The sequence below is a fragment of the Phoca vitulina genome, unplaced genomic scaffold, assembly GCF_004348235.1.
Source record: "Phoca vitulina isolate PV1807 unplaced genomic scaffold, GSC_HSeal_1.0 scaffold3, whole genome shotgun sequence".
Taxonomy (NCBI): Eukaryota; Metazoa; Chordata; class Mammalia; order Carnivora; family Phocidae; genus Phoca; species Phoca vitulina.
The window spans coordinates 55340955-55364698 of record NW_022589706.1 but is presented as its reverse complement, the minus strand read 5'-3'; the positions used below and the strand labels follow the sequence as shown (position 1 = coordinate 55364698).

The 23744-nt window shown below is 40.1% G+C and overlaps 1 protein-coding gene across 1 annotated transcript; it reads left to right on the top strand.

Annotated features, from left to right (window-relative positions):
- Window positions 1-1831: 1831 nt before the first annotated feature.
- On the top strand, window positions 1832-8161 carry CXCL9 (C-X-C motif chemokine ligand 9). Its single transcript, XM_032398438.1, has 4 exons — window positions 1832-1949; window positions 3524-3650; window positions 5646-5730; window positions 6779-8161. Exons 1-4 carry the CDS (start codon window positions 1886-1888, stop codon window positions 6881-6883), a joined length of 381 nt encoding a protein of 126 aa, XP_032254329.1. The 5' UTR covers window positions 1832-1885; the 3' UTR covers window positions 6884-8161.
- Window positions 8162-23744: the final 15583 nt, after the last annotated feature.

Here is a 23744-nt window from a genome sequence, read left to right as displayed (position 1 = left end):
GTGACTCAGTTGGTTAAGCAACTGCCTTCGGCTCAGGTCATGATCCTGGAGTCCCTGGATCGAGTCCCGCATCGGGCTCCCTGCTTGGCGAGGAGCCTGCTTCTCCCTCTAACCCTCCCCCCTCTCATGTACTCTTTCTCTCTCTCATTCTCGCTCTCTCAAATAAATAAATAAATCTTTAAAAAAAAAAAAAAGGAACATAATCTACTGCATGTATATATTACATTTTATTTATCCATTCAAATGTCAATGGACATTAGGGTTGCTGTGCCTCTTAACTATTCTGAATAATGTCAAATGAACATGTGTGTGCAAATATCTCTTCAAGCTCCTGCTATGGAGGGGCACCTGGGTGGCTCAGATGGTTACGCGTCTGCCTTCGGCTCAGGTCATGATCCCAGGGTCCTAGGATCCAGTCCCGCATGAGCCTGCTTCTCCCTCTGCCTCTGCCTTTCTCTCTCTCTGACTCTCATGAATAAATAAAGAAAACATTTAAAAAAAAAAAAAAGATCCTGCTATGGATTTCTTTGGACATATTCCTGGAAGTGGGATTGCTAGATCAAATGGTAATTCCATTTTTAATTTTTTAAGGAACCTCCATATTGTTTTCCATAATGGCTGCACCATTTTACATTCCCACCAACAGTGTACAAGAGTTCCAACTTCTCTACATCCTTTACAACACTTGTGGTTTTCTGGTTTTTTTGATAGTGGCATCCTGATGGGTATGAGGTGATATCTGCTGTGGTTTTGATTTGCATTTCCCTAATGATTAATGATGTTGAGCATTTTTTCATGTGTTTATGGGCCATTTGTAAATTTTGTTTAGAGCAATGTCTATTCAAGTCTTTGCCCACTTTTTAATCCAGTTATTTAGGGTTTTTGTTGTTGTGTCGTAGAAGTTCCTTTTATGTTTGGGATATTAACTCCTCATCAGATAGGCGATTTGAAATTATTTTCTTCCATTCTGTAAGTTCCTTTTTTACTGTCTATCATTTTCTTTGATCTATAAAAATTTCTAAGTTTGATATAGTCCCATTTGTCTTTTTTCAACTGATCCCTATACTAACTAGTCTAACCACTTAAAAAATAATAATAAACTGTAGCAGCAATGATATAAAAAACAAAATGGGGGCTCCTGGGTGGCTCAGTCAGTTGAGCATCTGCCTTTGGCTCGGGTCATGATCCCAGGGTTGTGGGATCAAGGCCCATGTCAGGCTCCCTGCTCAGTGGGGAGTCTGCTTCTCCCTCTCCCTCTGTCCCCAAACATGTGTGTGCATGCACTCTTTCTCTCTCTCAAATAAAAAAATAAAATCTTTTAAAAAAATGAGCTTACAGTAGAAAATGACCTGGTCTCTGAGGAAATTAAGATGCTGATTGTTTAAGATTGTTGGGTAGACAATAGAGAAAAAATAATTGTAACTATATATTATACAGAAGGATATTTTGTAAATAGTAAGAAAATTGGAAAAAATGTATTATTTATCTGGACTTTAGTATTTTCCATCCGGAAACAACATCTCCAACCCTTATTGTATAATATTATATTCATTATATAACCTATTCTTCACCCAGGTGAGTAGCTGTGAGTATGCTAAAGGCTGCCAATGATGCTGGTTTCACATCCTTACTATAAACTACCCATTTATATGAAATGGAAATAAAACATGCAGAAATTCCCTTGGATCTGAGAGTAGGGTTTCCCCCAGCACAGTTAGGTTTGTGGTCAGTTTAGCAAAGTCAGCTAACAACACCAGCCAGTCAGAGTTTAGGAGGGAAATGGATTTCCCAAATAAATATGATTCCCAAGAGCATGTTCTCTAAAGAAATCTTCAGGCGTGAAATCCAATACAGGAGTGATTCAGTAGAACTCCATTCTACCACTATGAAGAAAGGTGGTGTTCCTCTTTTGTTGAGTATCATCTTCCTGACTCTGATTGGAGGTCAAGGTAAGGGGTTCTGAGTTATATTAGGTTAGTAAAGTCAGAAATGTGAATTGCTATAAAAGTCTCTTGATTTGCCCAACAAAGTTGATTGCATGCATCAGAAAGTGATAGGAGTCATTCATAAAAGCTTCTCAGTGATGTAGTTCATATCCAAGACCTACTAAGCCAAACGTAAATCTTCTAAGTCTAAGTATGTGAATTCCTGGCATGTAGTAAGTGTTCAGTAAATGTTTGCTGAACTGAGTGGTAATGAGATCAAAGAGTTTGTCTCTTAAATTATTTTTGTAACCCTGATATTGTTTCTTGATAAGTATGTCTGTGGTTAACCAATTAAGGGTCCAAAAATCAGAGAGATCCCAAATCTGTTTTGTAACCACCTTTGGGCAAATTAATGAACTTTTCTAGATTTCAGTTTCCTCAGCTGTAAAATGGAGACTTTATAGTTACGTTTTTTCTACCAATCACACAATGTGTGGCATATAGTAAGCACTGAATAAATATATGTTGAACGAATTAAAGAATTAAGGAATGAAGATAGTGTATTTCAAAGAGGTTTTAAGAGTTTGAAGTACTATCGAAAAACAAGGCAGTGGGGAGGATGAGGTTGGTGGTTGTAATTGGTTATTATAAGTAGAGCTTTCTGTCCAAACCAACACCAACTCCATTCCACTAAGGCCAGATAATAAATGGCTTTGGGAGTTGCTTAAGAAATTGTGGCCCACATTGCACACATAAATCGGTGTCTGTGTGTCTGACCTGTGACAGGCATTTATTAAATACTGTGAAAATCTCCTTTCCTACAATTGTAAGATATGGTAGTTAAGAGCAGTGCATTTGGACTCAAAAAAACCTGAGCTGAAACCGTGCACCTGCCCCCTAAATGCTGAATGACTTTGTTCTTTATATAACTTCTTTGAACCTTAGCTTCTTTATCTGTAAAATGGAGATAATACCTCTTTCAAAAGTTTGTGGTAATGATTAACAGTGTAGGTTCACAAATTTTTTCAGGAGCTTTTCTGGTGTAATCTAAAACTGGCCCTTTTACTCACAGGGCAGGGAGAGACCAAAAAAAGAGACAGGCAACTCCAGGTTGGTAGGTGGCAGTTTTAATAATAGCAAAGGAAACTTACATATGGACTTGTCTTGAGCAGCAGCAAAACAAATGGATCCCCATTTCGGGGGGATCTCCTGCCCACCAAATCTTAAAAACTTATAAAGAGGCCCTAACTGGCCTTAGTCATGTATTCAGGGTGGGTATTTTCAACATCATGTCACCATCTCAAGGCTATGTCCTAGGAGCAGCATTTGGGAGCCAGAAAGGCAAGTGGAACCCACACTGTAAGGACAGGGGAGAGGAAGAGAAGTCTTCAAGGGCCCAGGTCCAGCTCACAGGTCAATTGGTGGTAACTTTATTTTTTTTATCACCTTCCCCAACAAACATACTCAGTAAATGACAGTAATAATCATGACTAAGTCAAATGTATCATTTTGACGGATCACCTAAATTGAGACATTGCCTTAAATCAATGTTTTTTCTTTTTCTTTCCCTTTTTCTCTACCCTTTTTCTTTCCCTTAGGAACCCCAACAATGAGGAATAGACGCTGTTCCTGCATCACCACCAGCCAAAGAACAATCCAGTCAAAATTCTTAAAGGACCTTAAACAATTTGCCCCAAGCTCTTATTGTGAGAAAACTGAAATCATGTAAGTAAAAACTCATCCAACACGCATGCACCATATTGGCAGGAACATTAAATTTATGTGTGATATTACCCTTAGGACCCTTGCCCGTATAGACACTTAAAATTCAGATGGTTGCCCCTCCATAAATGTGGTCTACTTTTTTTCTTCTACACAACAAGGAATTTCTGGTAGACATTAAAACCAAGGATAATATATCACCAAGCATGTAGAAAATATTTAATGCAGGTAACTCAAAAGAAGAAAATAAAAATCATTTATACTTCTACCACCAGTGACAAATACTGGTCACCCCTTGGCCTATAGTCTTCCAAATCTCCCTCGTTTGCATTTATGTACATATATAGATAATATATATATATATATATATAGTATATATATATACACATATGTAATGTATATAAACATAAAAAGAAAATGATATGTTACATACTCTTTTATAGTCTGCTTTTTCATTAACACTATATCATGAACATTTCCCCATGTCAGTAAATCTTCTGTAATATCATTTTTTCTAATAATGTCATTCCTAATGGCCAAATTATATTCCGTCATATGGGTGTACCATAATCTATATGAGCAATGCCTAAATGTAGATTATTTCCAATTTTTTGCTATTGAAATCAAACTATAACTATGACAGTATTGTGTCTTTAATAATAACTTTCATGGGGTGTTATATGGAAGTGTTGAATTACTACATGGTATACCTGAAACTAATATTACACTGTATGTTAACTGGAATTTAAATGAAAGCTTAAAAATAATAACCTTTTTAAAGATTAGAATTGCTAGTTTCAATCTTTTGAAATCTAAATTAAGGCTATCTATAGAATGGCTATTCTTACTCTCAGATTATACAGAAAAATTAAAGAAAAAATTTTTTAATTATTCCTGGACAGTCTGCTATAAGTAATTTAAAATAGTCAACCAGTCTGTTAATCATGTCTTAAAAAAATTTTTATGTTTTAAGGAATTTCATTAGAAAGTTTAGCAGAGGGGCGCCTGGGTGGCTCAGTCGTTAAACGTCTGCCTTCAGCTCAGGTCATGATCCCAGGGTCCTGGGATCGAGTCCCGCATCAGGCTCCCTGCTCTGCAGGAAGCCTGCTTCTCCCTCTCCCACTCCCCCTGCTTGTGTTCCCTCCCTCGCTGTGTCTCTCTGTCAAATAAATAAATCTTAAAAAAAAAAAAAAAGTTTAGCAAACCTCATGCTGATTTTCATATTTTCTGGAAAAAAAATAGCTATATTGACAACTTCTCTATTTTGATTCTTCACTTAAACATAAATGGCTATTTTCATCACAGCAGAACTAATATTATCTTTAGCTATAAGCTTCTCTCATTGCATGTACCTATTGGATTTTTAATTTTTTTATAATAATAAATATTACTTTAATTATTTTAGTCTTAGAAATGTCTTAGAAATGTAATAATCAGGGACTAATGAGATAAAAATCTCATGTAGCCTTCCAGTGGAATATTATGTAGCCATTAAATGTGTATTTTCAGGGCGCCTGGGGTGGCTCAGTTGGTTAAGCGACTGCCTTCAGCTCAGGTCATGATCCCAGGGTCCTGGGATCGAGCCCCACATCGGGCTCCCTGCTCCTCAGGGAGCCTGCTTCTCCCGGAGCCTGCTCTCCCTCTCCCCTGCCTGCCGCTCCCCCTGCTTGTGGTCTCTCTCTCTCTGTCAAATAAATAAAATCTTTAAAAAAAATTTTTTAAAAATGTGTATTTTCAAAGAATATTTAATGACATTGGAAATGCTCATGTGATAATGTTTTTTTTAATTTAAATAATTTAGGGTTGTGTGTTCTAGAAATTTATCTAAGTCCCCTCACTAATAAGACAAAAAGGCAGGAAGGAAGACTGGAAGTCTCAGATGCTTATTGTGATGACACAAATACATTCTAATTGGGGGATTAAATTCTGGGGGTAAGATGAGGCATTGCAAGTATTGAAAGTAAAAAAAAAAAAAATCTCGTGCTATTTCCTTGGCAGTGCAACAATGAAGAATGGGGATCAAACATGTCTAAACCCAGATTCAACAGATGTGAAAGAATTGATTCAAGAGTGGGAAAAACAGGTCAGTGACCAGGACAAACAAAATTTTCTTTCTTTTAGAAATTAACTTTCGAAGACAAAGAATCTATGTAGTTTCTTTAAGGATACATTTTTTTTTAATATTATTGTGCTCCTACTTTGTTGCTAGAATAATGTCATCACCATGAAGTATAATTGTATTTCTGCATATAGTATCACTTGTCTATATCCCCCACTAGAAGTGTTTTCCATGGGGAGAGGGAGCTTACTTTTCTTATTCAATAAAATATATATGTATTGAATTGAAAGGAAGACACTGAAGATGGAAAGGTAATAAGCTATGGTCCCTTCCTACTGTAGCAGATGTGCTAACAATCATAGTACAATGTGAGAAATATAAAGATATGTACCAGAATCTGGAAGATCATAGAAGGAGTAATCCTTTTCCTTGCCAGAAGGAGGGGCAGGGAGAAAGTGTTAAGGAAGACTTTTCATATGATTAGGGTCTTGAAGGATAAGTATTTCACCAAGAGAGTAAGGACAGCACGAAAAAGAAGCATGGCATCATGAGAGCTTGCTCTGTTCAGGGAGCCTCAAGTAATGTGGCTGGAGTTTGTGAGAAGGGAGTGAAGAGACTGAGGTAGAAAAGTAGCCCAGGACAAAGCCAGGAGCTTGGCTTCTGGAGTCTGATGATCTAGTGGTTCTGCCACATATAGCAGCCATTGGGCAAGCCACCTTCTTTGGGCAAGCCACCTTCTCCAAGCCCCAATCTCCTCCTCTGTAAAAAGTGGGATGATAATAGTACTAGCCTCAGAAGGTTGTAGTTTGGACAAGCAGAGTTGAAGTAAGGGCAGTAATAAGCCAGGAAAATAGACAAAAGAAGACCATTAGGAGGCTAATGGCCTCCTCCTCAAAGTCAGTAAAGTAGAGAGAATCAAAAGGAGCCCCTTTGAGAGGGAGGCAACTTTAAACCATTTTTGAAGATTAAAAAAAAAAACACACACACACAGTCTGGAGAGTCCAAATATAATATAAGGAAGGAAAAATGGTAAGATAAAGGAACATTACTCTTGTTTTCCTTCTCCTCACAGGTCAGCCAAAAGAAAAAGCAGAAGAAAGGGAAAAGATATCAAAAAAGCAAGAAAGTTTTAAAAGTTAAAAAATCTCAACATCCTCATCAAAAGAAGACCACATAGGCAACCACTTTACCAACAAGTGCTTTGTGTTAACAAGGTTCTTTTTAATTATACTGAAATAATTCCAAAAGGGGATGGCATCTTAATACATAAGCTTTTTTTTTTTTGACTAGAGAAGTTTAAGCATTGTTGTGAAATTGTAATTAAAGCTAGAAAGTTGCTTTTAAAATCCAAATGCTAAGAATTGTTAAAAGCTATAGTTTGACTTTCTTCTTCCACCTCTAACCAACTGAATTTCATCATGCTGGAGACCACAATCCTAACACCCACATCTGACAAATGCTCACACGATCACATCCTGTACACAGTCACATTCCACACACAACAGCTGGCTGGAAGAGCAGTCCTGTACTTCCCAGGCCACAAATTCAAGCCTCCAGAGAATATTCTGAGGCATGTGTCAGCAAGCCCCAGCCTGTCCACATGCTAGGAAGCCAAGCAGTTTGGAATCGAGCTGGACCTCACCAAGCTGCCATGGCCATCCAGCATCTGTATTCGAATCTGCCTACAGACCTCACAGTGTATCTGAGAGACCCATGCTGGTTGTTTCTGGGGACCACCATTGAAGAACACTAGCACTTGGCTTTCAGAACCTTATATCCAGCTTTTGAGGACATGGGACTCCCATCTTGCCTCTCCAGGCTCACCATTGTATTTCTTACTGTTCCTTTGCTTCCATCAAGCCTGTTCTTCACTGTCTCTGCTACACAGGTCATGTCCTCATTCACCTGGGTCTGTCCACTCTTCTTCACTCTTTCCCCAGTACTCCACAGGAATGCCTTCTTCTCCCAATTCATCCTAGTTTAACCCAGTCTTTGGCTCAGTTTAATCCTGTCTCTTAAATAAAACCTTCTGGACATTTGAATTATCTTAAAACTCCAGTTTCACTTGTGTTCTGTATCACACAGGTGAGCACTTAACGGTTTTCTAATACTTTTTTTGCATGCTTATTCTATTTCTCCAATCAGATTGTCAGCTTCTTGAGGGCAGGGGGCCACAGTTTATTTCCTTGAATCTGTCACCAGGCCTAGTAGACTGTGAACTAGGTTTTGAATAATTTCTCAGTTGCAGTTTTTACAGGTAGGAGGGCAACCAGACCCTCTCCTCAGAACAGGAATTGGCTATATTGACTACGCCATATTGTCTAACCCCTGGTAACCTCTTTTACTCATTATCTTCAGGCCATTGTCAGTACAGGAATAAGAGGTGATGCAACATTCTTGCCTTACGACAAGATGTTAACTTAGCCTCTCCAACAAATAGGAAGAAAATGTTTAAAACTCCGGATATTCTGAACTGTTTTCATAAAATAGTGCAGGATACCTAGAATCATAGAATCTTACAGTAGGAAGGAGCTTTATTGTCCAACCTTTCCCCACCCAGTACAAAAATTCCTCAGTACCATTTCTGTCAAGCCTCAGTTTTCTATGTCTGGCAAGAAAGCCACCAAGTGCCTTTTGAAAACTCATTGTAGGTAAATATAAATTTCATTGTCCATTTAACCTGTTTCAGTTTGTGAAGTATTGTGATTATCAATTACCACACCACGTCTCACGAGGAAGTGTGGGTATTAAGATACCAAGAGCTGGAGGGAGCAGCAAATCCTGTTAGTGGAGACGTGGCTGGTGCCCAGTTAGCTTCAACAGGGCTTGGAAACCCTCTTGAAGAGGAGGCTCGTGAATTGTGTAGGAAAGAACATCTTTGGCCAGAATTTAAACTTACACCTACTTTGTTAGATTTTGTCACTTCTTACACTGCAGGTGATTTTTAATGCTGCCTAGAGGTGATCCCATCCAAACAGCATCTTGTCTAATCATGAAACTCTTTAGCTCCTTCAATATGTAACCCCTGAAAACTCCAAACATTCCATAGTTTGAGAGTCTGTGACCCAGTTACCATGTGTCTCACAGGTGAAGTGAATAGTGCATAACAAATAACCAGAGACCACATCTTTGACTAAGTACCTATGACACATATGACATGATAATCATTCATTACTTATATATACATGTATACTCTCTAAGCAATAATTAATTAAGTTCAAAGCAGTTTTTGCATATATAACTTGTACTTTCAAATATTTTCTTTACTAAAAGACAATAGTATCAATAAATAGACCATTGATCAGAAAACAAATACTGATGTTTTAGTGTCTTGAATATGTACCTCAACTATTACATGTTTAACAGTAATTCTTACATGTCCTTATTCACTTTCTTCCATGTGAGATAGGGTATAATTAAGAGAAAGACATATTTTTATTTATTTATTTGTTTATTTATTTATTCATTTATTTATTTTTTTAAGATTTTATTCATTTATTTGAGACAGAGAGAGCACAAGCAGGGAGGAGGGTCAGAGGGAGAGGGAGAAGCAGACTCCCCACTGAGCGGGGAGCCTGATGTGGGGCTCGATCCCAGGACCCTGGGATAATGACCTGAGCTGAAGGCAGCTGCTTAACCGACTGACACCCAGGTGCCCATGGAAGCCCTATAAAGAGCTCTTTGGGAACAGAAGAAAAACTTGAATTGAAAATATGACAACAATGAAGAGTTATATAGAATGCAATTTATTTCCTAATCCTGAAAGATAATGCTATTCCAATGAGATATATACCCAGGAAACAAAAGATGCCCTCTTTTCCATATTCTGGAAGTATATATGTTTATTTTTTTTAAAGATTGTTTATTTATTTATTTGACAGAGAGACAGAGAGAGAGCACAAGCAGGTAGAGTGGGAGAGGGAGAAGCAGGCTCTCTGCTGAGCAGGGGGCCTAACATGGGGCTCAATCCCAGGACATTGGGATCCTGACCTGAGCCAAAGGCAGACGCTCAACCACTGAGCCATTCAGGTGCCCCGAAAGTACATATATATTTAAATATTGTAAAGCCTCAAGTAGTTTTAGTGGAGATCTAAACGTAGGATAAGTTCTTTAAGGGTCCAGGAAACTAAGTTGGAGATATTATGCAGTGTGGACTAAGAAGGTTGAAAATGTACAAAGAATATCAGCCTTGTCCATTTGAGGTACACTTGAGACGCAGCCAGAAAGGTGTGAAGTTTGGGCAGGTAGCAGCTGCTGACAATGGACATGACTCCCTGCAAGGGCCTTAACCTGAGAGACTACATGATGCTGTGGAAAGAGCTAAGATTCTGGATTCTGAGATACCTGGGTTAAGATCAGAAGCCCACCACTTATTATCTATATGACCTTGGTTCAAGTATACTGTTTAACCTCCCCATGGACCAGTTTCCTCATTCAGGATTGTTGTGAGGAATGGGCCCAGCATAGATCTGATGCATAGAAAGTACTCAGTGTCAGTCCCACCCTTCTGTGACCACTTGCTTCTGCTGTACCTTCCTTGCAACAGAGAGTTCCACATCTCATACACAGAGAGATGTTCCCAGGACTGAAAAAAGTATGTTGGAAATATGAGGCAAAAAGCTCACCTGACAAGTTCTCTGTATCTACCTTTTTATACTCATAGTCCAGACCATTATTATCCCTTTCCTGGACTATAATAGCTTCCTATTTTCCCTCCTGTCTCTTTTAATCAACTTTTCTCTTGCTTCCTTACCATTCTGATGGCCAGAATGATCCTTTCAAAGCACAACTCCTAGGATACCACCCCTTTGCTTAAAATACTGGAATTTATAATTAAATCAAATATACCAGGGCCTACAAAGCCCTATATGACTTTAGGCTCTGCCTGCTTTTCTGACCATCTCCCTCCATCCTCCCCTTTGCTTACTGAGCCTCAGCCTCACCTTTCTGTCTCTCAAGCACACTGAGTTCATTTCCTTCTCATGGCCTTTGCACATGCTGTTCCCTGTCGTGCTGGGTTGTGCTGTGTCAGCTTGGTTAACCTGGGAACTCTGTTTCCCGGAATCTTCTTCCCCGTGTGGTTCTAAGTCAGAATTAACCAAAGAGGCACTTGGGGGAGATTTGGAAGACGGAAATGAGAGGATGGCCATTACTCTTGATTAGATATAATGATGGACACAGTGGTATCCAGGGGATTCCAGCTTGCCCTTGCTCTCCTCTGTGTTCCCTTCATCTTCGATGACTGCTGGCCTTATGACTAACAATGGTCCCAAACCCTCCAGCGGATACTTGGAAGTGCACCCACAGAAGCAGGGGTTACACAAAAGTGACAGCTTCCCATAGGCCCCTAGCAGTCTCACTGGACGGGTTGGGCTTCTTGGATTTTCTCACAAGCTCTGATTTGTCCAGCTGTACCAGTGCTCCTGAAGGATTGATCAGTGACTTTTTCTCCAATTCCCTGAATATGCTCCCAGACTTTTACTTCCAAAGATCCTTCCTCATCTGTGTGAGATCTGATTCTATAGTAAACCCTTTATCCCCATAATACTCAGATAGCTTCTGCCTCCCTGATCGCCTGTGCCTTCTTCTTTGCATGACTGTTCCTGCCTCATTGTTTGAGCTTCAGCTCAAATGTCATGTCCCAGAGTCTCTGTCCCTTCTCAACCTTAATGAAATAACCATCCTGGGACCCTCTCTATTGTAATGCTTTCCAAAGTCAGGTGTGTGCACCCTCTGGAATGGATGAAATGACAATATTTGTAACATTTTTCCTTAAAAAAAAAAAAAAAACAAGAAAGAGCTAAAGATTTTCTCTAAATCTGAACCCAGCAGTTGATATTGGCAGCTTCACTCAAGAGCATTTGTCAGGTGGTCATGTGTCACGTGGAGATTTCCTGCGGAAAAAGTGAGACATCCACAATTGGAAGGAATTGACACATGCCTCACTCAGTCACTTCCAGCATAGCCATAGTGGGTCGCCACTTATGTGGGCATGGGCTTGTCTAGCTAACTCTGAACAAGAACCGGGATTATGAGGATTATAAAATAGAGTGCTAACTGAGCCAACGTTCACAAAATGGGCAAGTGGCTTTAAGAGATTCCTACTAAGAGGGGCGCCTGGGTGCCTCAGTCGTTAAGCGTCTGCCTTCGGCTCGGGTCATGATCCCAGGGTCCTGGGATCAAGCCCCACATCGGGCTCCCTGCTCGGCGGGAAGCCTGCTTCTCTCTCTCCCACTTACCCTGCTTGTGTTCTCTCTCTGGCTGTCTCTCCCTGTCAAATGAATGGGTAAAATCTTTAAAAAAAAAAAAGATTCCTACTAAGAAATTCATATGCAAGTTAATACTAAGAATGCAAACATAACCTAACAAAAGAATAAAACACACATGCAGAGGATGCCTGTTATAATTTTATCTAGAAGGACACACAATTTTAAAGATCTGGGAACTATAATCTGTTTCATTCTCTTTTATCACAATCTGATAAGTCAGTCAAACTTCATCATAATCTGAAATTATCTTTTAAAAATATTTATGTAGTTATTGCCTGGACCCACCCTACCACAAACACTAATTTAAGTTTCTTGACTGCAGAAAACTTTGTTCACCATTGCATCCACAGTGTCCAGCACTTTGGAAGTACTTAATACGTATTTTTTTTTTTTACTTAAATGACATATGCTTCACCCTAAATTATCTTCCAGGCCTTTCCCAAATCAATCTCAACTACTCTTACCACTATCATTTAAACTTACCATGCTCACTTCTGCCTTCAGCTTTGCTAATGCTCTTTTATTCATCTGCTCCCCTCACCCCTCACCCCCATCTGACTCCCACCCAATTCATGATTCAAATCTTGCTTTCCCATTCCACCCAGGACTCCATCCCAGAATGTTCCTGGACACACTGAAATCCTTCCACTATGACTACCCTGTCGTAAACTTTAACAGTAAGAATTGTTCCCTGATTTAAAATTTAAATTATTTTGCTATACCAGAAAGCAGTTTGTATCTGAACAAAGTTTTTGTATTAGAGCAATTGGTAAAGGAATCAGTAAAATATTTAATCTGTAAGCTGTACTTGTGAATTTAAATGTCAGTGATCTCTAGGTCAGTTCATTGGGAAAGCTATTTGAGATTTCTTTATCACTCCTGGGAAAACAGAGAATTGCTTGCTTCACAGAAAGGAAGATACAGGGGGAGGTTGCAATATTTGCATCTTAGGGCGCCTGGTGGCTCAGTCGTTAAGCGTCTGCCTTCGGCTCAGGTCATGATCCCAGGGTCCTGGGATCGAGTCCCACATCGGGCTCCCTGCTCGGCGGGAAGCCTGCTTCTCCCTCTCCCACTCCCCCTGCTTGTGTTCCTGCTCTCGCTAACTCTCTGTCAAATAAATAAATAAAATCTTTAAAAAAATAGAAAAAAAAGATTTAAAAAAAAAGCTTGCTAAATTAATAAAGAAATTTCATCCTTTAAATATAGTATTTTATTATACTGTTGCAAGTTGACTGTTTTCATAAAAAATTTGTTTTGCTTTAAAAAGGCGAGGGAGTTGCTGGTATCCCCATCTCGAGGGAACAAGGCCTTGGCCTCTGCCTTCTGTGCAGAGCACAGGACTGATTAGGCCCAGCCACCTACCACAGCCTTTCTTAACCATCAGACAACCTGAACTTCCTCCAGCAGGAGGAACTGAACACCAAATTCTGTAATTATGAGAGGAGAAATGTCAAAATAAACCATATAACAGGAATTTTGTTACTTAAAAGTGTGATCAATCATTTCTATAATATTACCAACAGCAGAATTTACTTCAAGGCTAGATAGATCTCTCTGGTTTGGAGCCTTGGATTAGGGCCAGATTGGCATAGGAGTTTTTATGCAATAGAGATCAAAGCAAGAGTGAGCTAAATTTCTCTGAAAAACAAGGAAACAGGAATTATCTCTGGCAGCTGGGGAGGGTGTTGGGGATCCTGGGGCAGCAAAAAGAGAGGAAGGAGAGGGAGATGGGAAGGGGCACAGCCGGCTGGAGTAAAGGTAGAGAAGAGCAGTGGGAAATTTCCTGTGACGGAATGACCAGCTTTAAAACATTGCTGTGTAACTTTCGGTGTTAAATATGAGCCTTCACGGGACTCTGGAAATACCGGGAAAGGTTTTGGATTTCTCATTGGTGAATAGAGGCTTGCATCACCCTACTTGGATATTGAAGGTAACTCCAGAAGGCCCCTTGGTTATGTGGCAGCCATGGAGGTCTGCTGCTCGGATCACCGTGCAACAAAGAGCTTGCTGTTCAGCTGCAAGCAGGCCAGTTAGCTGCGGCTTGCCTCACCTCAGATTTCAGGCCAAGGTCTTACTGGACAGCTTCCAGCCAATGACTGAGTACAGAAAGAATACTAGGGCATGGCCATGTCTGCCAAGTGCAGGACTCCCCTTCTGGGCAGTCTTTAACTGGGAGCCCCCCACTGGGTCGACTAAGACTTCGTCAGATCTGCCTCACAGTCTGAGGCGGTCTCTGCCCAATTCTGCTGCCTCCCTATTTTATTTTTGTAAGGGTTACCTTCCATAAACCTCCGGCACATCCGATTCTGTCTCCGTGCCTGCTTCCCAGAGAACCCAAATGGCATAGATTACATATACTTTTTATTTTGAGCACTAAGTGTTAGCTGCATTATCTTTATTATTCTCTCTTACAGCCCCAAACACAGACTTTTCACACTGGGAGAACCCTTACAGATGGAAGTACAACCAAGATTCTGGAAATGAAGATATTACTGGTCTGCCACACATTGGCCAAGTAGTTCTGACAAGTCTCATGGGCTCTCTGAATAGCAGTTTACTCATCTGTAAACTGAAGCATGAGGGACTATGATCTCTAAAGTTTCTTGCAAAGCATTCAATGTCCACTATTCTGTCCAGTACACCATAGTTTTTGCTTAATGGCTACCTGATGGCTTCACCTGGCCACATTTTACAATGATGCTCCCTGTACTCCTTTAAACATGTTTATATTTGAAAATAAACTGCTGAGGGAACTAATCTAGGACTGCCAAAATATGAGAAGACTACTTCTCTGGTCTTAGGTTATTTTGTCTTCGGTTATTTTGATAGCAACGTGATGGAAATTAGAAGACTCCGAAAGAATGTCATTATTTCTTTATTTCCTATCAAATACAATGCTAAGTAATGTCTAGGTACTTCTACATTGCTTCATTCCTCTACCTGAAGGTGAGAGTTTCCAATTGTCCAGTTACTTTCTGTGAGTCTCTCAGGTTGGTGGGTGGGGGTGGGGCAGACAACAGAGGCAATGCTTTTCCTTTTATAACTGAGAAGAACATTCTGGGGGAGGTATAGGTTCACAACTCTCCCTGGAGCCTCCTGTAATCCAAACCCAGCCCCCTTCAGGCAGAGGTCAGGGAGAGACCAACGAAAGAGGCAGGCCACTTCAGATAGGTAGCAGTTTTAATAAGCAAAGGGAACTTACACACTAGGTTTGTCTTGGGCAGCAGCAAGATGAATGGATCCCGCACCGGCCCACCAAATCCTAAAAGTTTATAAAGAGGCCTTAACTGAGTTCAGTCACATACACTGTGTAGGTGTTCTCAAACATCACACCATTATCTCAAGACTATGCCCTTGGAGCAGCCTCTGGGAGCTAGAAAGGAAGTGGAACCCACATTTGAGGACAGGCGAGGGGGCGAGGAGCCTACGATCTCCCAGGTCTAGCTCACAGGTCCCTTGGAAGTCTTATCTTTCAACGACCTTGCTCAACAGGAAAGGAGAAAAGTGTTCTCATCACTTTGATTTATTTCCTGAAATAAGTAAGATCCTCGAGGTTGTGGATCCTTGAGGAAATCTCACCACAACCTTCGTATCATTTGGGCCACAGAGAGATTTGTTTTTTCCTAATATTTAGAGAAAGAAAAGAAAAGGCAAGGATAATTAATCAGCAAAGAGAGAATGCATACATATGACATGTCTCTCCCCTTATTGCAACTTGTCTTCTTGAAAGGGACCCCAAAATGTTTATATACCTTGCTAAAACAAAACAAAAAACTAGCCATAGCCTATTGTATTTCTCATGTGATGGAAAAACTATAAAGTGGTATTAGAACATCTTGGGTCTAGGGGCACCTGAGTGGCTCAGTCGTTAAGCATCTGCCTTCGGCTCAGGTCATGATCCCAGGGTCCTGGGATCGAGCCCCGCATCGAGCCCCGCATCGAGCCCCGCATTGAGCCCCGCATCGGGCTTCCTGCTCGGCAGGAAGCCTGCTTCTCCCTCCCCCACTCCCCCTGCTTGTGTTCCCTCTCTCGCTGTCTCTCTCTGTCAAATAAATAAATAAAATCTTAAAAAAAAAAAAAAAAAAAGAACCTCTTGGGTCCAAGATGGGAATTTTCCTAATGGGTTCCTCTGACAATGAAAAGCAGGAACTCAACCACATTCATAGTCTTTACATTGTCTAAATTATTACAGCAGTAACAGCAGATCTTAGAGAATAAGGCAATAAACTGCATTGGTTTTATCTGGCACACCCAAGATATCTGGCAAAAGGATAAGAGCCAGCTTTTATTTTTTTCCCCTTTATGAGATTAAATATTGATATAATGTGCAGTGATTTATCTTCAAGGGTGTTATTTCCCCACTACCACAAAATCACTGAATATCTTTCAAAGCCGACTAAAATGTTATCACCCTTTGAAGTTTGAAGTATAAAGACATAAAAATAAAAACCATTAGATGGTTCTTGAGGAACATTCTGACATAAGAACTTGGTTGTGGTTGTTTCAGAAAAAAAAAACAGCAGAGAAAGATAGTGGAGCTCGTCCCTGTTGAGCCCAGGGTTGATAGATTTATCCAAGGGCAGACCCGACAGTTCTCATTGTCCGCAAAGAAGGAAGGATAGGTGAAATTCTGAGCAAAACTAATACTAAAGCTGAAAGAGGGGGGAAAAGGGGCGCCTGGGTAGCTCAGTTGGTTAAGCGACTGCCTTCAGCTCAGGTCATGATCCTGGAGTCCCGGGATCGAGTCCCGCATCAGGCTCCCTGCTCAGCAGGGAGTCTGCTTCTCCCTCTGATCCTCCCCCATCTCATGCTCTCTCTCTCTGTCTCATTCTCTCTCTCAAATAAATAAATAAAATCTTCAAAAAAAAAAAAAAAGAGGGGGGAAAAAATAAAGAACAATGAAAAATTATATTAACCTTGAAAAGAACTTTGCTGTTGAGTTTGCATGTGGTCATTTTGCCAAATGATAGAATTTTCTTGTTTTAAAAAAAAGCATGAGCTCCCTCCAGTGGCTAATCTAATAGTTTTTAAAAACAAGATATTTTAATTAGAAAAGGCCTAAACACATGCCTGGCTTTTCTGAACATGATCAATATTATTGGCTTCTAACAAGAGAGACAGTAATTAGAATTCACGTGTTAGTCACTTACTGATCTTGAAGTACATTTTGCCTATGGATGTCTAAGATATTTTAAGTTGTTACTTTAATAAATCAAATCACACAATGGAAGAGGCAGAACACACTAGAGATTGTGTATTTATTCATTCAACAAATATTAACTGATGACCTACTATGCGCCATGTATTGCTCTAAATGTGGAGGATTGAAAAGTGAACAAAATAAAGTCCTCATTAAATTCATACTCTAGTGGTAAAAAGACAGATAACAAATAATTAAGCTGGTGAATACTTACTAGGCCAGGGCTTACAAGGGCTATGGAGAACAATAGAGCAGAAGGAAATACGGAGTGGGAGGCAGGATAGGAAGTCAGGGAAGGCCTTGCCAACAAGCTGTCTCTTGAGCAGAGACCTGAGGAAAGTGAGGGAGCCAGACTTTGGTGCTTATGTCAGAGGAGGCACTTGTGATGAGCACTGGGTGTTATATGTAAGTGATGAATCACTAAATTCCATACCTGAAACCAATATTACACTATATGTGACCTAACTAGAATTTAAATAAAAACTTGAAATTATAAATAAATAAATTAATTAAAGCAAATGTATTTCTGTGAGAATAAAAAAAAATCTCTCTCTCTAAAAATAAATAAATAAATCTTTTTTAAAAAGGGGGTGGTGCACCTGGGTGGCTCAATCAGTTGAGCACCTGACTCTCGATTTCTTGATTTCAGCTCAGGTCACGATCTCAGGGTCATTAAGCCCTATATCGGGCTCCATCCTCAGCAGGGAGTCTGCTTGAGATTCTCTCTCTCCCTCTACCTCTGCTCCTCCCCTCACGCTTTCGCTCTCTTTCAAAATAAATAAATATATTTTTTTATAAAAAGGAAACAGCAAGTGTGAAGGCCCTGAGGCTTGACACATTGGAGGCAGGAGGCTATTTTGCCTGGGCAGAGTGGGCAAAGGGGAGTGTGATGGGAGAGAAGAGAGGAAGTGTGAGGTCAGGTTATGTATGGCCTTTTATGCCACTGAAGCACATTAGCTTTAACTCTGAGTGAGAAGGGAACTTGGGGAGTAACTTGATCCATTTAAGGGTCCCTCTGACCACCGCCATAAGAACATACATAATGGGGGGCAAGGAAGAAGCAGAGAGACCAGTTGAAGGCCAGCTACCACATGTTTCCAGAAGGAGGGAGAGACCAACTGTATCAAATGCTGCAGATAAAGGATGAAAATTGACCATTGAATTTAGCAACATCAAGGTGATTGGTGATCTTGATAAAAACAGTTTTAGTGGAATGGTGGAAGCAAAGGACTGGTTGGCAGTTTCTTAAGAACTTAAATAAAACCCTTCATATGATCCAACCGTCCACTCCTAGGCATTTACCAAGAGAAATGAAAACGTATGTCCACATAAAGACTTGAACACCGGGGTGCCTGGGTGGCTCAGTCATCAGGGGTCTGCCTTCAGCTCAGATCATGATCCCAGGGTGCTGGGATCGAGCCCCGCTTTGGGATCCCTGCTCGGCGGGAGGCCTGCTTCTCCCTCTCGCACTCCCCCTTGCCCTTGCTTGTGTTCCCTCTCTCTCTCTCTCTCTCTCTCTCTCTGTCAAATAAATAAATAAAATAAAATCTTAAAAAAAAAAAAGACTTGAACACAAATATTGATCTGGGAACAATTCAAATAGTCAACAGGTAAATGGACAAACAAACTGCATTATATACATATGATGGAATACTACTAAAGAATAAAAGGAATGAACTATTGATATACATACACAACACGGATCCACTTCAAAATTATTATGCTAGGGGCACCTGGGTGGCTCAGTCAGTTAGTGTCTGCCTTTGGCTCAGGTCATGATCCCAGGGTCTTGGGATGGAGCCCCATGTCCAGCTCCCTGCTCAGCAGGGAGCCTACTTCTACCTCTCCTTCTGTCTGCCATTCCCCCTACTTGTGCTCATTCTCTCTCTCTCTCAAGTAAATAAATAAAATCTAAAAAAAAAAAAAACAAACTCTCATTAAAAGAAATTATTATATAATGAAAGAAGTCTGACACAAAAGAATAATGTATGGGGCCCCTGGGTGGCTCAGTCAGTTAAGCGTCTGCCTTCGGCTCAGGTTGTGATCCCAGAGTCCTGGGATTGAGCCCTGCTTTGGGCTCTCTGCTCAGTGGGGAGCCTGCTTCTCACTCTGCCCCTCCCCCAGCTTCTGCTCACTCTCTCTCTTTCCCTCCCTGTCTCAAATAAATAAATCTTTAAAAAAAAAAAAGAATAACATATGATTCCATTTGTATAACATTTCTGCAAATGCAATCTTATCTACGGTGACAGAAAGCAACTGCATGTTTGTCAGGGGATGATGGAGCACAAGGAAACTTGGGGGTAATGGATATTTTCATTATCTTGATGGTGATAATGGTTTTGTGGATGCATATACATCAAAACTCATCAAATTGTACACTTTATGGCCAATTTCTTGCAGACTAATTGCATCTTAATGAATCTGTAAAATAAATACATGATCAAGACCTGTACCCCTGAAACAAATAATACATTATATGTTAATTTTAAAAAAGATTAAAATGTAAAAAAAATACATAAATACATAAATATATGATCATAAAAAAATAAAGGATGGGATCTCATGTGGAATCAGAGGTGTTGACCTTAGATGGGCTCAAAAAAATATCACCAGCACATTAAACCCATCATTCCCAGGTATTATTGTTTTATATAAGGTTAAATAAATAAAGAGAATAAATATATTTAGCATCAATTTAATGGAAAATTTCAGTTGATCATCATATGGATCGTACCTCCCATCATGAAGTTGGCATGAGATTGGCTTCGTTCAACATTTTCCTTTTACAAAGAAGGAAATATTTCCTAAGGAACATCACAAAGTTCTCTTACTTAGATGATACTAATAAACTCTTATGGAGGTTACTACCTGTCTCAATTGAGTTCTTGTTTCTTTGTCTTCTATGTATCCCCCTGCATATCAAAACTACATGGCTTTCAAGACCTATCTCAAGTACACCTATCTTCATGAAACCTTTCCTTGTTCCTCAAAACAAACGTAATCTCTCCTTCCTTTATTCAAAGCTTCATTGTACCCAACCAAAACACTCCTTTGTAGGACTATCCATCTCACTAAGTTCTGACCAAGGAGATAAATGCATTAGTATTACATTGTTTGGAACTTTTATAAGGCTAATTCAGTTGGGGGGGGGTGCACCCTTTTGCCCTTCCGGAAACACCTTCCTTCTTCCTAGTACTTGTAATAGAGATTTAATGGCTCAAAACTGGTGCTCACACTATTGTCTGGAATATTATACCCCCCCAAAAGGCACCCCAAATGAAGATAAAAGAAGAGTGTGCTTCTTATGCAATCAAAATTTAAAATAGCCCCTAGTCTAGGTGTTTTTAATAAAGAGATTTTTACTCCATTTGAATCCAGATGATACGATCTATTTTATAATTATTATAGGGTCTCTTTTGCAAAGGTAAAAGGAGATTTTCTTTTCTAGAATAATTCACTTCAGGTTAAAAGTTATTTGGAGATCAGAAAAAGATGAAAAGTTTCTTTGCCAATTCAAGACTAAATATAGAAATGAATATGGAGTTCTCTTGGTGTTGATCTGGCTCATATACGTTAAACATATGTAGATTATGTTACATGCAATATAGGCATTGTTTAATATTTTATTTTATTTTATTTTAAAGATTTTATTTATTTGACAGAGAAAGACACAGCGAGAGAGGGAATACAAGCAGGGGGAGTGGGAGAGGGAGAAGCAGGCAGGGAGCCTGATGCGGGGCTCGATCCCAGGACCTGAGCTGAAGGCAGATGCTTAACCGACTGAGCCACCCAGGTGCCCCTAGCCATTGTTTAATATTTTAAAAATACATATTCAAGGGGCGCCTGGGTGACTCAACTGGTTAAGCGTTTGCCTTCGGCTCAGGTCATGATCCCAGGGTCCTGGGATTGAGCCCTGCATGGGGCTCCCTACTCAGTGGAGAGTCTGCTTCTCCCTCTCCTCCTGCTTGTGCTCTCTCTTTCCATCTCTTTCCCTGTCAAAATAAATAAATTTAAGAAAATACATATTCAGTTAGTCACTCTCAGCCTTAGTTTTCTCTTGAGCAGACTTACATGCCCTCCTTAGATGAGCACAGAAAGCCTCTCATCATTAGGACTCCATAACCTCAGCTGACTCATTTTTCGCAGCTCGTTCCCTGCTGCACACTCCGTTCCCAACATTTAGTCACACCAAACTTCTGGCAATCCCTTAAATCCACCAGACTTTTTCAAGACTTTATACCTCTAAACAGGCTATTTTCTTTATGTGGAAAGACTTTCTTTCCCTCCTCCAGAAAAACTCCTCTTCTTTCAGGATTTCAAGCAAGTAGTACCATAACTATGAAATATTCTGGTTCTTCTAGGCTGGGTTGTCCTTTCCGTGGCTTCTACTGCTCTACTGTAAGAACATTTTTATCCATTTTAAAAGTCCTTGTCTATTTATCTCCCTTTTTAGTCTGTGAGCTCCCTGAGGGCAAATGCCCATGCCTCATTTATTTTTGTATTCCTAGCACCTACGCTAGTTCCTGACGTACAGAGGGCAAATAAAAGTTTGTGACATAGCCTGAGTATTTTATTCATGTCATATCTTTGTGATGAAAGCTTCATAGTACATAAGCTTATGATTTTGACAGGAATTCTATCAAATAATTTCAAAAAATTTCTCAATATATTTCATTTTGAGGATACTTTTTTTCCTAATACAACCTAGTTAAAAACATTTTTTTAAATTTAAATCTATGACTGGGTTTTTTTTAATTTTTAAAAATTTATTTACTCATGTAAGTTACCTCTACACCCAGCGTGGTCCTTGAACTCATGACCTTGAGATCAAGAATCCCTGGCTTTACAGACTGAGCCAGCCAGATGCCCCTCTGAATAGGCTTTAAAAAAAAATATTTACTGCCTACATTTACTTCTTAATACCTTCACAAGCACCTGACTCAACAATTAATAAATAGAATAGCCATTTTCTAAACATAGTTGAAAATTAATGGTGGTTTGCACAACATTCTTGATTTTGTTTGTCCTCGGGTATGATTACAGAGTTATCTTGTTTTGGGCTCATTCTATCCAGTTCTGTGATGGCCTGGACTGAAATGAAGTTACTGTTTTGTGAAATTGGTTTTTTTATTATTATTAATTTATTTTAGTAATTTTAGTAATCTCTATAGCCAACGTAGGGCTTGAACTCACAACCCCAAGATCAAGAGTGGCATGCTCTAGCCCACTAAGCCAGCCAGTGCATCTAAATTGTTTACGTTAAGCAAAGAATACCACTGTCCTTCTATTAATGCCAGACCAGTTACTAGGTGACAGCTGTGAGTCTCCTTTCCTTTCTCATCTAGGTACAATCAAAACTGCCTGGACTGAAATCCTCAGCTCCCACACCAGCTATGAATTTGGGCAGTCAGTTTGTCCGAGCCTATTTCCTCCTCTGTAAGATGCAGATAATTATAGTACCTAATTTAGAGGGCTTTTCCGAGGATTAAATGAGTAATGCAAGTGAAGTGCTTGCAGCAGTGCCTGGCATAGAGTGAGTGATCACGCGCGTGTTTTTGTATTAACAACACCCTAACTCGTTAATTCATTCATTCATCATATTTGTTTTTGCACACTGTGAAATTGTAGAAATGTATTCTCTTCGAATTACCAGCATCTGAATTTAAAACTGTGGCTGGGGGTGCCTGGGTGGCGCAGTCGTTAAGCGTCTGCCTTCAGCTCGGGTCATGATTCCAGAGTCCTGGGATCGAGTCCCGCATCGGGCTCCCTGCTCGGCGGGAAGCTTGCTTCTCCCTCTCCCACTCCCCCTGCTTGTGTTCCCTCTCTCGCTGTGTCTCTCTCTGTCAAACAATAAAAAAAAAAAAAAAAACTGTAGCTGGAGAGTACTTATAAAGGTTATAACAATGGTTGTCCTTTAAATACAAATTAATTTGCAATTTTTTTAAAGATTTTTATTTATTTATTTATTTATTTATTTGCTAGAGAGACAGAGAGAGAGAGCGAGCATAGGCGAGAGAGAGTGAGCGAGAGTACAAGCAGGGAGAGCTGCAGGCAGAGGGAGAAGCAGGCTCCCTGCTGAGCAAGGAGCCCAATGCGGGACTCGATGCTAGGACTCTGGGATCATGACCTGAGATGAGGGCAGTCGCTTAACCGACTGAGCCACCCAGGCGTCCCTAATTTGCAATTTTAAATCAATCAGCATTATTACATTTTATCCAGGCCACACCCCTTTCCTTTGGGTGGGTTACTGTGGGTTGAAACAACCAAAAACAAAACAAAAACGGTATTTAAAGTTACAGCAAAGAGTAATACGCACCTCATCGCTTTTTCCCCCCCATTCTAAAATAGGATAGTGCTATCCACTCCCAAAGGAAAAAGCTTCTGTCCTTAGGCTGTGGGATTTAAACAACGATTAATCCTTATCTATCTGTTTCATAGGAATGTCAGAATGACGATATAAACTAATGTGTGCGGGGGGGGGGAAAATCAAAACCTCGCGTAAACCACTACTGGCATTTCGGTAGTGGGAGTAAACTTGACACTCCGAGGCTCCCGTAGTCTCGCTGATT